Below are 12,843 nucleotides of genomic sequence, written 5' to 3' on the forward strand. Positions count from 1 at the left end.
CACAGTTACTATGCTATAGTAGTTGCTTATTATAATTTTGCTTTGTTTATTTCATGCTAGTGATTATATTTGAAGGTGTGAATAATTCCACATTTTCAAATTGTTAATATTCCACCTTTATAGTTCTTCATAACCTTTCTAATAAGCTTAAAAGCTATTAAAAGGTCAAGTTTTCCAGTTTATCTAAGGTATTACCTTAAAGAAGACAGTAATGAAGAAGCAAACTTTCAAAAGCAAGTATAGGGAAAGGGGAGGGGAGGGGAAGGGAGGAAAGGAAGAAAAAAAGGGAAGCAAATATTGAAAAATGAGAGAGCATCTAGGAAATATTAATCTGTCCAAGATGAAATGGCAAGCAATGTCCTTCGCATAGTAAACTAGAGCACCCATCAGTTCAATTAGTCTTGAACCATCACTATGCTCCTGTGTGGACAGCAGTATTTCTCTACACATGTGATGGGAAAACTGAAAACTCTCTTAAGGACAATTAGTAACAAAATCAAGAGAAGGCCTTACATTAACCTTCCAGTCATCAAATACTACATACAACATGTAAATATCAAAACATTTTTGTTTACTTGACTATAAATAGCTGCAGCAGCTGTTGGCAAGGTGAAATAAGATTTCAACTACTTTTATTCAATTAAGTTGTCCAGATTTAAAACCTCCCTTCCACCTACTTGCGCTTTCCGTTACTATATAACATAGTTCTCTGGGAAACAATAAAGCAGAAAGCTAATAAAGTCTCTAGACAATTATTTAGCTTCTTTTAATTAATTATGCCAATATGAAGTGGGAACTAGTAAATGTTCTTCCTCCTCCAAAAGTTGGTATGATCCCAAAGGTTCAGAAGGAGGCTGTCAAACTGTAAGAAAAGCACAAAAATTCCTAGTGACTTTAGTAAAATTTAGATCATATATTTTATTAGGAAGGTCATTATAATTTAATTTATGCAATTGATGAGCTTTATTTCTAAAAGTTAGCAGAGTTCTCCCTAAAAGAGCGTGTCTTTTCTCTGATTCTTCAGTTGTACTTTTGTCCTTAGCTAAGTCAATAAATATGTTTTATTGTTATTAACAAAGACAGTAATATAACAGTGTCTGACCATGCTGAATAATCAAAAAGTGGCAGCAACTAGAGTGGAGAGTTACAATGCAAGCAGACAAGATGGGGAGTGGCTAATATTTTTGAATCAGCAGGGTTTGGTATCCGAAGCCAGTCATTTTGAAAATCTGATGCATCAGTAGGAAGTTAATATTGGCCTTACATACGTTTACCTTACACTGAGATATTGATTCAATATTCTGAGCAATGGCATCAAGGAAAACAGATTGGTACAACACCCGGAAGGAGATACTCAATTTAGGACCACTAGTTCCTTAGAAGAATGATGTGGAGAATTTTCAACGAAGACTAAGGAACAAAAATTGCCCAATTTGGGATTTGATTCTAAAAACTTATTATAAAGCTTTCCAGACTTTATAAGTCACTGGGGAGAAGCCAGTATCAGTTTTGAATAGCTCACCTTATATACAGCTTTATGATGAAGCTGTGTACTTCAAGATAACTTCATGGGTAAAGATTTCAATTGTGTAATTTAGATTTCTCATAGCCTAATTTGTTCTGTGACAGAAAGTATGAAATACTTCAGTTGGTGCAACAGAGCATCTGAAGTTCCTTCCAATGATATTACTTGAAATTAATGCTTACTGATTTTTCAGCTTCTATTATCTGGATCTGATAATAGTTTTAGCACTAACTTTTTATCTGACTAGGTTCTCAGACTGACTTCAGACTGATCAGTGTTTTGTATTCTATTCAGTACTTCTTTCTTACTCTTCACTCAATAAGAGTCTCACAGACCTCAGTGAAATAAAGTCCATACTGCTTACTGAATTCTAAGAAAATGCTGACTGTTACTTTACTGAATTCTAAGAAAATGTTGATTGTTGTTTTGTTTCAGTTTTTTTTTTTTACTTAACTGGGTATCAGACAATTTTTATAAACTAGCTTTTGGATTTAACCTGAGATATAGCTTAAAGGCCATGTTACACTTAATCCTATTTTAAAAGGCATTTAGTTAAATATTGTTTCTTTTGGAGTTAATGAGAAAACTTCCAGCCTTCTGCGGGGTTGGAATTTCAGCTTTAATGCTTAAAACAAAGGAAGAAGGAGTGGTGTCATGTGAAGGTATTACACTTGCCACTGAAAATAATTCTGAGTAGAATTTGGAGACTTTAATATTAAAGGCATGACTTATTTCTTATTAAAAATAAATAGCTTTGAAGACATCACCATGGAATCAGGGCTAGTATTAAGAAAAATTAAATTTAAAATCTCAGTTGAAGGTTTGTTTTTAACCAAAAGTAAGCAAACATCAATTGAGTTCTGTTTTATATAGGAAATGTGTATAAAACAAAAGTTACAGTTGAATCATAGAATGGTTTGTGTTGGAAGGGACCTTAAAGATCATCTATCTCCAACCCTCTGGCATAGGTAGGGATACCTTCCACTAGATCAGGTTGCTCAAAGCCTAATTAGAACTAATTAGATCTATTTTGAATTAGTATGCTATTAACAATAGCAAACAGGTTGGTCACAGAAATAATGCTACAAAACATGTATATTTTGTCATAACAATAGTTGTAATATCATTTTATTCTTACCTTTATACAGCAAATTATGCTAGAAAGTGGCAAATTCCATACTTGTGATCTTTACCCATTACTCCAATATGGACATTCATTTATAAATTAAACAGATAAAATTAATTAATATTTTATAGGTAATTTAAAAGTTTATAAAATTATTTTAACGATAAATAGGACTAGGTATCTAGACTAGACCTATTTTGTACCTAGCTGATATAACCTTTTATACTGAGAAACATTTGAAGATGATATCTTTCACTGTTTATTGAGTGGTTTCTAGAGGGATTTTCAGAGTTTACGATGTTGCATTATACATATGCATGGTGTATTGATTACTAGGATGAAAAAACATAAACTATTTTATATAGTATCTTGTAAAATCACAGAATCACTAGGTTGGAAAGGACCTTTAAGATCATCAAGTCCAACCATTAATCCAGCACCACCATGTCCCCCAAACCATGTCCTGAAGCGCCACATCCACACGTTTTTTGAACAATTCCAGAGATGGCGAATTACACAATTGAAATCTTTACCCATGAAGTTATCTTGAAGTACACAGCCTGTTCCAATGCCTGACCACCCTCTCAGTGAAGAAATTTTTCCTAATATCCAATCTAAACCTCCCCCGGCGCAACTTGAGGCCATTTCTTCTTGTCCTATCACTAGTTACTTGGGAGAAGAGACCAACACCCGCGTCGCCACAACCCCTTTTCAGGTAGTTGTAGAGAGCGATAAGGTCTCCTCTCAGCCTCCTCTTCTCCAGACTAAACAACCCCAGTTCCCTCAGCCGCTCCTCATAAGACTTGTGCTCCAGACCCCTCACCAGCTTCGTTGCCCTTCTCTGGACACGCTCCAGCACCTCAGCATCCTTCTTGTAGTGAGGGGCCCAAAACTGAACACAGGATTCAAGGTGCGGCCTCACCAGTGCCGAGTACAGGGGCACAATCACTTCCCTACTCCTGCTGGCCACACTATTCCTGATACAGGCCAGGACGCTGTTGGCCTTCTTGGCCACCTGGGCACACTACCGGCTCATGTTCAGCCGGTTGTCAACCAGCACCCCCAGGTCCCTTTCTGCCAGGCTGCTCTCCAGCCACTCCTCCCCAAGCCTTTAGCGTTGCATGGGGGTTGTTGTGGCCAAAGTGCAGGACCCTGCACTTGGTCTTATTAAACCTCATACAGTTGGCCTCTGCCCATCGATCCAGCCTGTCCAGATCCCTCTGCAGAGCCCTCCTACCCTCCAGCAGATCAACACTCCCACTCAACTTGGTGTCATCTGCAAACTTACTGAGGGAGCACTCAATTCCCTCATCCAGATCATCAGTAAAGATATTGAATAAGACCGGCCCCGGAACCGAGCCCTGGGGAACACCGCTTGTGACTGGCCGCCAGCCGGATTTAACGCCGTTCACCACAACTCTCTGGGCTCGGCCATCCAGCCAGTTCCTCACCCAGCAAAGAGTAAACCCGTCTAAGCCACGAGCCGCCAGTTTCTCCAGGAGAATGCTGTGGGAGACGCTGTCAAAGGCTTTACTAAAGTCCAGGTAGACAACGTCCACAGTCTTTCCCTCATCCACTAGGCGGGTCACCTGGTCATAGAAAAATAATGCTGCCTTAAGGCAACCAGAGAGGAGGAATTTTATTTAGACATGCTTAGTATGATGAAACAGGTTGTGATAGTTTGACCCATCTGCCTATGTAAAGGAAATGATTAGTCACTAACACCATGAACTTTTTGCATCTCTACCAGTCACAAACTCCATTTCTTCCCTGCAAGTGTAAAAACCTGTTCATTTTTAACCAGCTGCCACAATACTAAACATATCAGAAGAAATGACTGCTCCTCGAAAGGAAATTGGAAATGAGCACTGATATAGTCTACCGCCTGTCTGCAAGTGAGAAAATAAACTGACCAACCTAGGGACATGTTCCAGACACCTTCAAGAGTGACTGCATGGAAATGGGGCTGCTCAAGCAGTATTGGTGCATATGTAGAGTGAAAGCTCACTCCAGGTTGGCCCTGCTGCTTTCTGTGCTATTGGGAGGCATTCCTAACACACGCAATCTACACAGGGTAACAGATTATATCAAACTGAAAAAAGATTCAGTGGAAAAAAATGAAATCCATTAAATCTGATTTATCCTGTCACAGTTTAATTACAGGCAATACACTTCTGTTCGCCATTTCCAAAATCTATTAAAGGCTTTGGACAAATGAAATAACCTCTGCACATGAACATTTGCCATTGTAGTCCTGAAACCACAGCAGTGGCTAGAAGCCCACCGATTGCCACACACAGATAAGTGCCACCCATGCTACACATAACTAAAGGAAAAGTGACCCATACATTTTTATTTTGTTTGAGTATCACATTAATACTATTGGTACTAAAGCAGTGTCTGTAAATTTTGACATTTTCTATTCCCAAGCAGGATTTGAGTTTTACTTACTTTCTGTTCATCTGAAATTAAAGTCATTATTCCATTTAAATGTTACAGGACCTGACAAGCTCAGATCAAATTCACTCAGTAGAAGAAAGTTAGAAAGTTATTTACACTAGACTTGACGAAGGTTCCTGAGGTTTGCCTCATTGAACAAAATGTGCCCAAGTTTATGTTAGACATATAAAAAAGTGAGTGTCTTGGAGTTCCTAGTATGAGGGTTATGGTATGCATGCAGACAGTGTAAATTAGTTATGTCAGCTTTTTTTTTTTTTTTTAAAGCTGATAAATGGGATGCATTCTACTTTTGCTGTACTTCCACAAGTTTTGATTAATGCAAAGACTGCAAACATAAGCATGACCTTTCCATTCCCTTCTTTCTTCCTTTTCATAAGAGGCTCTTTTCTCCATCAGTAAACTCTGGAAGAACCTCCTTTTGACTTGCAGCTGTCTGGCACTGTCTCCCAAATGGCAATCGTTTAGGACATCTCGTCTGGCTCCTGCTCTTTGCTGCTACCTTATTGCATATGCATGGGGAAAGGGACAGAAATAACATAGAGCTGACCAATTTTTCAAGTACACTTTCATAAACTCTAATAAAAACACTAATATTTTTCCTCTATCTCTTCAGAACAAGTACTTTGTGTTACCAAGGTCATTATTAATACGGTAGATGCTGGAAAGAGATTTTACTACAAAGCAAAGGAGGGAAAGGTAGAAGGATCACAAACAGATGTTGTGCTACTGAGTCCTCCCTTTTTATTGCACTGGATCAGTGACCACAGTTTACATGGCTGCTGGTGGGCATCTAGTTGCAAATTAGCTACAGCAGTTAATTGAAAAGACTATTAATGGCAAGAAGTGAAGTTGAAAAATCACAGGAGGGTGTCTATTTCATGGAACAGTCTTATACAATTTACAAAGTTTTATATAGTTATATATATATATTTGACTTCAGTGTAATTCTTGATGTCCAAGAGCGGTAGTAAACTCCTTCAACAGACTACCAAAACAAGTTTGACCAAGGCAATCTGAAATGCCAAGGCTGCACATTCTGGAGCTGGTTGCAGTACTGCACCTCTGGTAAAGCAGACATCTGATAATGAAGTGCCTTCAGCCAAATTCAATTGGCTTTGCAGAGATGAGTAAATTAAATAAGCAACACTCGGGAGTAAAGGTACTGTAAAGGAACAAGGGGATGATGGCTAAACATATCATCAACCGTTAAAGGCTCTTTCTGAGCCACCCAGATAGAAATTCTTCATGGGCTTCATGACTTAAGGATGAAATGTGTTTGTGAATAACAGACATTTCATTATGAAAATACTTGAACACTGATGCTGTTTTTTCTCCTTAAAAAGACAGCAGCATGATTTACCATTAGCGTGTTGGAATGCTAGGGAATAGAGAAAACAAGTGTCTGCCCAAAGGGCATCAAAGAAATCAGTGCAAGAACCAAGTACAGAATTAGTCTCTTGGCAATTTCAGTTGAAACTTTTAAATCAGCTCATCTGCACTTTTTGCTCAATTTTTGTCCCCTAAGGATTAAAAGCACTTCAGTCTCTTGTCTAGTCAGTCTGGTACATTTCACAGTCCTAATTATCACTTTAAAAAAGAAAAACACTATGAAGAAAAACAGAGTAGACTTTCCGCATTAAGAGTAATTGGCACCATCAGTGAAGAATCGGCACTTTCCCTGTAATGGTCAATTCAACAAACACATGTCTGAGTGCCAAACCACAAGCCCTTACAATCCTGTAAACTCAGTTAATTGCTTCTTTTCAGGTTGAGATCAGGCTTATTTTTATGACTGAATTAAGCTTCCACATTAAAAATAACTTAGATAATTTCTGTTCCTTAAAATTTTACAGATGAATTGTAGGCTGAAGCACAAACATTTTTAAAGTACATATTGAAAAGCAAACACTGTAGCAGCAACTGTATGTTGCGCACAGCTATTCTGGGCACAAGTTCTACTTTGCTCCACTGAAATAACTTCAAATATGGTATAATTTAGCAGGATCCACCCATCATCTCCAGTTTATTTTTTTGATGGAGATTTACTGCAGCAAGCCAAAATCTTTCAGATCTTCCACAGAAAATGATTTTCCATTTATGAAAAATGTGCAGGGTTTTTTTGACTGGTAATTTATACTTGTAACTATTTTTTACTTGAAATTGCTGTTTCCAGATAACAGCTTTACACTTATTAACACAGTGAAAGCAAATGTTGCTGCCAAACCTCCTCCTGCCTTTTGTTCTCCCACTATCCATAAAGCAGCCACCTTCATTCTCACTTGAATGGTATTGGAGTTGTATTCCCTATGCAAAACAAAGGAAAAAAATTGTACTACAAAATGTGACTTTTTCTTTTTTTTAATATACAGCAGTGCCACTTGCTTCTTACTAGTTCTTTGTTTTACTAAAGAACAAGTTGACTGAAGGAGTTAGGTGTTTTCACCCTGGAGAACAGAAGGCTCAGGGGGGACCTCATCACAGTTTACCAGTACTTAAAGGGCAGCCACAAAGAGGACACAGGCTCTCTTCACAAGGAGCCACATGGAGCAGAAAAGGGGCAGTGGGTACAGGTTGCACGGGGTGACATTTCATCTTGTTATAAGAAAGGAATTTCTTACAGTGAGAACAATCAATCACTGGAACAATCTCCCCAGTGACATGGTAGAGTCCCCATCACTGGAGGTGTTCAAGTTGCAACTGGACAGGGTGCTAGAGAATCTCATTCAGGCTCCCTTTCCCATGAAAGTTGGACCAGATGATCTTTCAAGGTCCCTTCTAAACAGGGCTGCTCTATGACTCTGTGAATCTGTCTTCTTACCCCTTGAATCACAATTTTTATGTCTTGCTCGCACGAATAGTTCACAGCACTGATACATGAGGTGTGCAAATTGTCAACAAATTTTTCTGGACAGAGTAGAATATACTCCTAAAATATGTGAACCAAGGTCTACTGGTGTGTTGCTGATATCAGAATTAGACCGAGATGGTAACTTTCAGTGCAGAGACATCATTTATTTCTACATCACAAAATTGCATAGCTTCACAACAACTTTGTAACAGGACCCTACAGGGGAGTTTTAAGAGACAGCCATAGTAAAACCCTGACACACTGGTGAAAAGTGAACAGAAGATACAGGAAACCCAAATTATGGTGACAACTGTTCACAGAAATTTAGGGCTTTTCTACAAGAAATTCTAGCTTGATTGTCTAGAACTGGAACAAAAAGTCACACACTTAAAAGATTTTACAAAACAGAATATTTTCAGAGGTTTTGTCATGTGTATAGTTCTTGCTCACCAGCTGTCAGGTTCACTGCTATCTGGCAATTCTGAGCACTGCCCAAAGGCAGAATTTAGGGCAATTGGCTTTCTGAAGATTTGCATCCAGCCAGCTCCAGACAGCTGATTTTGGACTAGGACCGACATGCATAAGACATTTTTGTCATTGTGGATAGTTTCTTCCACCCATGCAATCTGAGAGGATAAAACCCAGCTTAAATTAAACTATTATGGTGTTCTGGTTACATATGTTAGTAGTTTGTATGTTTGTTTAATTTTAATTGGATATCAACATAGGGAACCATGTTTGCCATTTAGTTTAAGGTTTCTCCTATTCCAAATTTTGCAACAATCTGAGAATCTGAATGACAGCCTATCCCAGTATTGCAGTTCTTGTTTGACAAATAAAGGTTAAGCTTCCATATCAAATAAACATAGAATAGCAATCTTTCAAACTCTGATAAATATAGATAGGTGAGTGTTTTGTAGCTGACAGCTGAGAAATACAATATCACACATAGGTCTCTTGCAACCTCCACTTTATCTTCAGGAAGCAAACATATGGCACTCTGTGCAAAGTTACATAAAACTGGAAGCAATTAGTGATCTCTTTCATGATACATATCAATAAGTTGTGAACTGGCTACTTCCAAATATCGAACTATGTATTTATAATAGTTCCTCATTATAAGTCACAATTTTAAACACAATAATTTTACTTTTTGTTGGAATTACACAATGATCAGACTTGCATTTCTAATATGACAGAAAACCACATTTTTTAAATTAAAAAAACAAAACAAAACAAAAAAACCAAAACCCCACCACATAAATTCCGTTCCCAAAAGTCTGAAATGGAGAGAGGAAAAATAAGTATTTTTGATCACACTTTAAAGAAGAAAGATTATCTTTCCCCTAACCAAAAGATAATAGGAACTTCCACAGAATTTTTTTTTTTCTGCCACTCAGCATTTTGTACCAGAAATCATTCCTTTCCGTAAAATTTCAGATCACATAACAAGATTCCTGTAAATCAGGGAATTAAATATCAGATACGTACCACACTGCGTTTGCTGCTGGCCATACAAGAAACCCGTGGCAGAGCTTGGAGCCAAAGCTTTACTTCTACGTCCCAACTCAGATGACTGAGCAATGGACTGTTCTTCCTCACCGCACTAATTTTATTTACAGTTCACTTTCCATTTAAGATGCTATAAAAGTGTCCCAACTTAAGAATAGAAATGCAGCCCTCAGTAACAATACAAGAGTGTATTCTATTAATTCTATTTATTTTTATATATTAAAAAAATCTGTTAAGAAAACAACACGTTTAAACGAACTATTTAGCATGATACTGAGTAAATTCCTCATGAAGTAGAACTTAAACTCATTTTCTACTAATTAAAGCAGCTACCATTTTCATTCTTGGCCATCATCTTGTTTCCTGGTACCTGCTCCAATAAAATGAATAACTAAAATCCTCAGATTCTTAGCAAAGGTTTCTAAGGTTTGATGCTGTCTGTTTTGCTATTGAAATTAAACTGGTCAAATGCTGCCTGGCCACCCCCACTGCAACAGAAGATAAAGTCAGGTCCAATCATTTAAAAAGACAAACTAGAATTTTCAGACATGAAAAACAGAGAAATTACCTGGGTCATCTATAGATAAGTTCTTCGTTAACCACTGAACAATGTCTGAACCTAGGAATAAAAAAACAGGCATTTTTAGATCAGTAAGTTTTCTCCTCCTATTCTTCAGTTCCCTAGTCCAATTAATATCGTTCACCATGTAAAAGAGATCTGCATTTTTTGCTCAGTTTGTCTAGAAAAAAATAGACCACTCTATTTTTCTTTTGGGTTTCCTTTTTTTAGTTTGCTTTTAGCAAAGAAACATACCACTTACTTCTTTCTTTAGGCCAAGACTCATAAAATGCAATAGAAGTCCATTAAGGGTATGATAATAGTCTGCATTAAAAAAATTACTGCAAAAGTTACGTAGAAAAAGAAACACTTTATTATTATAAAGTGTTTATTATTATTATTAAGTTAATATTAATAGTATTATTATTATTAAGTTAATACTAAGTTTTTCCCACCTTCTAAATTGGTTTACAGATTAAGCCTAGAACATGTACATGCAACACACATTGTGTTTATGCAATATATGGAGTATATGCTGCAGGCCACGCTGGAGGCTTAAACACCTCCTTGGGACTAATACATGGTATTATGAGCTCCTCCTAGAAGCTGCAGCTTGTGTTCAACTTTTTCCTCTGATTTTATTATTGTCAGCTATCACTTCTGCTGTAGTGACTTTCAACACATTCTTCTGGCTACCAGTAAAAGCATATTCAGTTACGTAAACGTGTACTACCAATATTTCAAATTCCGCCTCATGGCTAAGCTCTTGACAGAATTAGCTTTTCCCCTGGTGCTAAAGCATTTTCCTTACTATTCTGGTCTCTCTTCTTCTTCTGTATCCCTTCATTTACTGGCCATCCATTTATTTCCATTTAATTTCCTGTCCTTATTTCAAGGTCCCATGTTATTGCTTGCCTCTTAACACGTTTGATACTGGATTCCTTGTTGTCTTTCACCCTGACTATCCTTCCAACCCCACCTCCTAATTCCTAATCCCCTCTGCTTCTCTTGGCCATGCACTTCCTATCACACTTTGCACTCTATGGGCCAAGTCACAAGCTGAAGTCAGTCTTGTTTTTCAGACTGAAAGCTACAGTTGGACTTCACCCACTGTGAGCATGAATTACAAAATAAGTTATGAAGCAGTTCTGCAGGCAAAAGACAAACACATTCATGATTTAGGTAACTTTAAATAAGTAAATTGGATTAAGGGGAAAATATACTGAAACACTAAGGGGGGCGGGGTTATGTGCATGTTCTCCGTGTTTCATGATGGTTGCATCATGCATCCAGTTCAAACAAACAATGTAATAGAGAAACATGTCACATATTATTTCTTTAAAGAACTGTCCTGGTTTCAGCTGGGATAAAGTTGTTTTTTCTTCCTGATAGCTGATATAGTGCTGTGCTTTGGAGTTGTTGAGGCTAAAACACATCCATTTCTCAGCAGAAATAATAAAGTAATTTTTTTACATACTTTAAAATTAAGAAGATAATAAAAATCTACAAATATAAAACAAATCAAAACAACAAAATCTCACGAATGGACACTAACACAAAACATTAGAATGTGGAGGATATTTCCCCTATCACTCCCTAGATTCAGATTTCTTCCTGTACTTCCTATAGTGCATAATTTCCTTTGCTCTTCTTAAGGCAAAGAACATGATATTTAAAAAAAACCACTTCAGACAAGAAAGAAAATTTATTTCTCCTTACTTTCTTAATTTTAAAGAATATAATTTTGTATCTTTTATTTTATTACAGTTAATGAATAGCTTTATCATATATTTTACAAAGATCAGTTGATTATATCATAACTTTTCATGTGTGTATGCATTACTAAATTGATTACATAGCAATGGAAGCTGTGGAGATTTTGCAAGCATGTCCAGAGCAGAGATTTTCATTACTATGTTACATGTCTAAATTTTGATAGATGTTAAACTCCAGTGGCACCATTTCTCATAGCATTTATATGGAATTATTCCTTAAATGAGGGAATTTACCTTTCCATGCTCTTAGATGCGTACAAAATGTTTCAGACAGATATTCATACCTCAAAATAGTCTATTTTTATAAACATAATTTCTGTCCTTTCTTTATGCATATGAACTTAATGAGACTGATACTGAAGGAAGAATTTTTGCTTAGTATAAGGTAAACCTTCATAGACTTCAATGACACAGTTCCAAGCCTAGCTATATTTTTATGTCAGCTGACTAGAGAAGTTAGTCAGCCCTAAATATTTTCCTAAATCCTCAAAGGTCAGAGACAAAAAATAATTAGAAAAAAAAATTATATTTTTGAATATTGATTCTTAATGTTGGCTTCCTTCAAATCTCTCAGGTATCATATGGAAAGAAATTTTCTATTCTTTTTATCTCACCTTCAAATACTTCTTTCCTTTTTACCTCTTTTGAAAACTTTCCTACAGTGACACACCATATTCCTCAGTCCTCAGCTCCTGGCATCATATTTGTGTACATGGTCCATGCATCAGAAATTTCACCTCCATATGTTACACTGTCTTCTGGTTTGTTATAAATAATAGTGGGAAATGGGGTTTCTTGACAATTGCATCATCTGATTCTGAAAGAACATTACTGGTCTATTCACATTTTACACTGAAGCCATTCCCCTGGTACCCGAAAGCCTAAACAGCAGTTTAAGCCAGCTATCACATTCAAACACTCCGATGATTTCAGCTGCATGACTTCAGTGACAAAAGCCCAGACGAATAAATATTAACATGAATACCCTCCTTCTAGTATGAAGGCTATTCAAGTAAAACAAAGCTGCAAGCAATTTTT

The 12,843-nt window shown here is 36.9% G+C and overlaps 1 protein-coding gene across 13 annotated transcripts in view; it reads right to left on the reverse strand.

Moving 5' to 3' along the window:
* RGS7 (regulator of G protein signaling 7) overlaps positions 1-12,843 on the reverse strand; it is a gene marked incomplete at both ends in the record, with an annotated part of 259,392 nt that overhangs the window by 102,071 nt on the left and 144,478 nt on the right. For 11 of the 13 annotated variants that reach the window (XM_081997367.1, XM_081997366.1, XM_081997373.1 and 8 more), the window contains one exon: positions 10,040-10,090. The exons of the other annotated variants lie outside the window; for them this stretch is intronic. In XM_081997367.1, the coding sequence (XP_081853493.1) occupies positions 10,040-10,090 (51 nt within the window). The remainder of the gene's footprint in view (positions 1-10,039; positions 10,091-12,843) is intronic. 13 annotated transcript variants of the gene reach the window in all.

Source organism: Phaethon aethereus (assembly GCF_964289735.1).
Source record: "Phaethon aethereus genome assembly, chromosome: 3".
NCBI classification, from domain to species: Eukaryota; Metazoa; Chordata; class Aves; order Phaethontiformes; family Phaethontidae; genus Phaethon; species Phaethon aethereus.